Source organism: Hippocampus comes, unplaced genomic scaffold (assembly GCF_001891065.2).
Source record: "Hippocampus comes isolate QL1 unplaced genomic scaffold, H_comes_QL1_v1.1 scaffold255, whole genome shotgun sequence".
Classification (NCBI taxonomy): Eukaryota; Metazoa; Chordata; class Actinopteri; order Syngnathiformes; family Syngnathidae; genus Hippocampus; species Hippocampus comes.
This window is the reverse complement of record NW_017806034.1, coordinates 1,223,692-1,228,600: the sequence shown is the minus strand read 5'-3', so window position 1 is coordinate 1,228,600 and position 4,909 is coordinate 1,223,692. Positions and strand designations below refer to the sequence as shown.

The 4,909-nt window shown below is 44.4% G+C and overlaps 1 protein-coding gene across 10 annotated transcripts in view; it reads left to right on the top strand.

Moving 5' to 3' along the window:
- pard3ab (par-3 family cell polarity regulator alpha, b) overlaps positions 1-4,909 on the top strand; it is a 105,202-nt gene that overhangs the window by 46,834 nt on the left and 53,459 nt on the right. For 7 of the 10 annotated variants that reach the window (XM_019892875.1, XM_019892878.1, XM_019892876.1 and 4 more), the window contains exons 6-7: positions 3,041-3,138; positions 4,782-4,865. In XM_019892875.1, coding sequence (XP_019748434.1) covers positions 3,041-3,138; positions 4,782-4,865 — 182 coding nt within the window. The remainder of the gene's footprint in view (positions 1-3,040; positions 3,139-4,781; positions 4,866-4,909) is intronic. The other 3 variants (XM_019892882.1, XM_019892880.1, XM_019892883.1) reach the window with 1 other exon arrangement.

Below are 4,909 nucleotides of genomic sequence, written 5' to 3'. Positions count from 1 at the left end.
ACGCGCGCGCGCACACACACACACACACACACACACACACACACACACACACACACACAGTGGGGGCACTTTATTTAGTGCGAAAGATAGGGAGGACAGACCTCAATGGATTCTGGAATTAATCTTTAATGAGTCTGGGCCACAGTGACACCCCCCTTCCTCCCCCACCTAGCCGCCTCTCCTTCCTCGCTCAGGAAACAAACAATGACTTAGGTGGGGGTGGGGGGGAAATAGGAAATACTCCTCATACCTGCCTGCCTCCCCCAAACACCATCATGAATTATTCACGCATCTGCTCGGTCAGAGCCCACCTCCCAGCGGCAGGAACCGGAGGAGGTTCTATGCTGCGGTCACTCAAATGCAGCCACCTCACGGCCATTCATCTGCAGGTCAGCTGTCAATCAAAGCAGCAGTAGATCCAGCGATTGCTAATGTCGATTTCGATTTTAAAGCCCAATTTTGTCACAAGAAATTATCTAAGAACAGAAATTGACATTAAATATCAGTTTTCAGTCTGCACATTTTCAAGAAGCCTTACCCCATCTTGGTGGGCTTAGGAACATTGCAGCCATGACTCAAAGAAAAAAAAAAAAATCCAAATGGGGCTGAAACCTTCCCAGCCAAACGTGTGGCACGGCAGAGCACCTGGAAAATGGCATGTAAGCCCAGTATTTTTTTGTTTAAAGGACAGTACCCCCCTTTTTATACCCAAAGCTGAGTACCTCAGGGTACCAGAAATTGGCATTGAAGCTAACTTTTGGGAATTCCTGCCTATCTTTGTAATTTTTCATGGCTGAACAAAATAAGATGGCTGGCTCTACCATGAACCCACATCATTTCCGATGGCCCAAAAACATTCCAAACCTAAGGCAAGAACAGACCCCGCCCCCCCAAAAAACAGACACATTTAAGTATGTTTTGTTAAAGATGGATCGGTTGCAACTACAAGTGTATCCGGCTGTTAGTGTCGAAGGCAGATTTATTTTCGCCGAATTCACACTGCCTTTGAAAAGTAGCCAGACGACTTTTAGCATTTTAGAGGACACCCGCGGCTCGCCGGTGCCGGCCGAGTGGTCACGCCCTCCTCCTAGTTGTTAGCCACGAGCCTGTTATAGAGGGCTCCGTCCTTTTAGCAATTACCCACAATGCACTACCGGCGGCCATATTGGAGGGCTGTTATAAACAAGCCATACACGAATATTCGTACTCTATACCAGGTTGCGACTCAGAACATCCGCCATTTGCTGGCAGGATAAATACATTAACCCTTGTGTAGCTTGTTGTTGCCAACCAGACCAGTTTGGTTTGGTTCTAGCAACTTCCAAAACGTAATGTTTTTTTTTTTGTTGTTTTTTGTGGTGACCCAAAATCAGTTTCATCAAATTGTTGTGCGTTGCATGCAGCGCCACTTCGCATACAACTGAGCTAGCAGTGACAGTATATCGTTAATCTAATTGTGTCAAAAGTGTGCTATCTCCCTCTTCATCATTGGCCTCCATTTGCCTCTATTGTTTCTCATCTAGCCCCCTGTACGTACACTTCCCGACTGCCGAGTATGTCTGTCAGCGTGCCGCCAGATCCTCGCCGGTGGCGCGTATTGAAAGGAAAAGAGCGACGGTGAAATGTCGGGAGCGTGCCACGATGAAAGCCCGTCTTGTTTGGCCTTTCCAGGAGATAGCGCAGCCGCTCCCACGCTTGCACCCCGGCCCGATAGGCTCTTTTTTTTCCCTTTTCCTTTCTTATTTTTCCCTTTTTTTCATTCCATGGAGCTCTCTCTTTGTTTTCAAATGTTCATGAATAGTAATATCACACTGGGAGCTTTCTGCATTCATAAGTAAACTGTACTTTGATGAAACAGACTTCAGTAGATCTTTCAAGGCTGTGACTTGAGATGTAAAATCAGGCTGGTCTTTGGTGTTTTCTTGTTTTTATTCTTTTCATTTTCCCGGGGAGTAATCAGTGTTATTCAACATACGCCAATTTTCTGCCATTACAGTGATTGCATGATAATCTGTATTTAAAAAAAAAAGTACCATCTTTATATGTGACAATATTCAAGTGACAAAGTGACAACTTTTTATGAAAACAGTCAAAATGTGAATTGAACATGAAATTACACTTAAATCCAAATACGCTGATAGGATACTGTGAAAGAAATGACTGGCATCTCAAAGAACAAATGTTCTAAAAAAAACTTGCACTAGCTACCTCCGTACAAACATAAGATTTATCTTATGTTTCCAATCTGATTTCTGCTCCTCCTGAAAAGAGCACTCCTAGAGCTTAATTGACATCTTTGTTTATTTCCCTTAAAATTCATTATCTTTCTTTGATAAATGAAAGCTTGGACATCCTGCGGGAACAGATTGCGTTGAATTTCCGCTGATCCGGCTATCACACTCCCTGCGAGGTTACCCTTGCTGCCTTTGCGATAGAGTGCCATCAGCAGCGGTCTGAACAGGCGAGGGAAGACATGGAAGCAGAAACGACGAGGGCGGCGCCGTCCTGCGGGTGTCATGGCAATCATGCGGCGTTAGGAGCACAAGACCCATTTTCATACTGATGAGGTCTGCGCTCTCGGGTGGAGCCCTCCACTTTTAATGACCTCTTCTTTTTGTCTTACCACTCGGCTACTGCTGCCGATCAGCGTTTTTGTGTGTGGCATTGCGTCTGCATGTGTGTCCACACGTGTGTATTAAAATTAATACGCAGCACAGAGCAGAAGGCAATGTAATATTGAAGTCCATGAATTTTTATTGCTGTTGAAGACCTCCTCCCATCTGCTTCTGCTGGTGCCGTCAGGTTATCTACGACTTGATGCAATATAGTGGAATGTTCCAATAGGGCTGGATGGTTTGGTCCAAAAGATTCAATCCCAGATTTTTTTTTTCCTCCCCTCATTAGAATAGAATAATTGAATAAAAATGCGGGGAATGGAAAGGTGAAGAAAACTTGTGGTCAGAACAAAAATATTGGAACACCTTTCTACGTTAAAAGCAATGGTTTCTATCCAGCCACCATTTTGTCTTTTTGTTTGCAGGAGGACGAGGCAAGAGAGCAAGAAAATGGCCGGATTGAGCCAGCGGGCCGAGCCGACTCGTGCTTGGACCACACTGCCACCACCGCCAGATCTCTTGAGTGAGTCTCCAACTTCCAAAGACACTCACTGCTTGATACTAAAATGAAAAAAATATATATATACACTATTCCCAAAAAGTGGAAAAGCTCAGGAGGTGAGTGGAGCTTTGGCATGAAATAGGTTGTCTACTTGTGCCCCATGATTGGCTGGTGACCAGTTCAGGGTGTTCACTGCTTCCCATCCAAAGACAACTGTGATAAGCTCCAGCATGCCCGTGACCCCTAGTGAGCATCACCGGTCCGGAGAATGAATGAATGAAATTGAGTTTACCTGGATGGAAGGTTATAGTTCATTTTAAGTTCATTCTGCAATTCAACCGTAAGCCCAATAGCCCAAAGTTTTTGTAAGTGGTGTAATATCTTATTTGCAGCACAACAGCCAAACAACTCTTGGAAACTGACGCAATATAGCAAAATTATTTTCAAGTCTGTCACTCTTGAGTGGGAGCAAAAGCGCCACGGAAGCTCCCACACACTCCTCCACTCCGCCGCCAATGTTATTAGCAAGCGTGTCTGGTTATGGTCCTCTTTCCTCCAATTTGATATGCAGGTATCCTATTGCTGTTATTATTACTCTTCCGACGCCTCTTGCTTGTCAACAAGGCACCCGGTTTACACTCCCCCAAACTAATCACAGTTATTGTTTCAAAGCAGCGAGGCGGCTGGATGATGTTTTGTCGAGCTCGGCTGCAAATGCAAGGACTTGTTTTTCGTCATTTTGGCAGCTTTAAATGTACATGACAGTGCGGATAGATGAAATGGACACATTGCAGGCAGTGAAAAGTGAACAAAAGAAGTATCTGGTCAAGTTCAAGGAAAATGCAAATGAAGAAAATGTGGAATTTGGTCAAAAAGCATTGGGACACCTCGATGAAGTGAGAAGTGAAAGTATTGGAAGACTTACCGGAATTGTAAACAAAAGCATTTGGGTAATTGTGTAAGATTCAGGTACAGCGAAAGCACTCCACTTTATTTCTTAATATTGAGTAAATAAACTTCCAGGATTTTGTCCATATGTCTATTTATTCTTTTTTAAACCAGGTAATGGATTTAAGTATCAGTTCTCATTTACAATGCCAACTTGGAGGCAATTGAGGTTTCAGTGCCTTGCCCAATGGCCTTTTGACAGCAGACAGTCAGAGTCAGGATTCGAACTGCCGACCATTTGCTCACTGGACGACCCGCACTACCCAATGAGGCACAGCCACCCGGGTTGAGTCTTCGCCTCTTCATTAACAAGCAGTTGGAGGTTGAAGTGTTGCCGGAATGTCCAATTTAAAAAGTCATCTTTTATAATTAACACTTGCACGGGCAGAAGCCCAGCAGAAACGAAAAGAGTTGAACCCAGTCCAGAATTCATTTTTCATGAAAACGTTGGAAGGCTTCCAAGGGCTCCACTGCATATAATTATTGTCACACACTTGTTTTAGTTCACAGTCAGTATCAGGTTTTGGCTTGTGTTTGTCACATTTTCGACACCATTTTACTTTCCATGTTTTAATTCAGTTTTCCCCTCTTTTGTTTTGATTCATGTGCACCTTCATCACATTTCCTCCTTTTTTTTTTTTGTTTGCTCACATGGTGTCCTTCGTCTCACCCTCACTCTTTTGGTCGCCCACCGCTCCGTGCCCGGCTGATCGCAGAGACCTAATCAAAGTGGTGGAGGTGACAAACGATGGTGGCCCGCTGGGAATCCATGTGGTGCCCTTCAGTGGCAGGGACCGAAGGTAAAAATAATGCCGTCCAGGTGGGAAGTAGGTTCTTTTCGGAG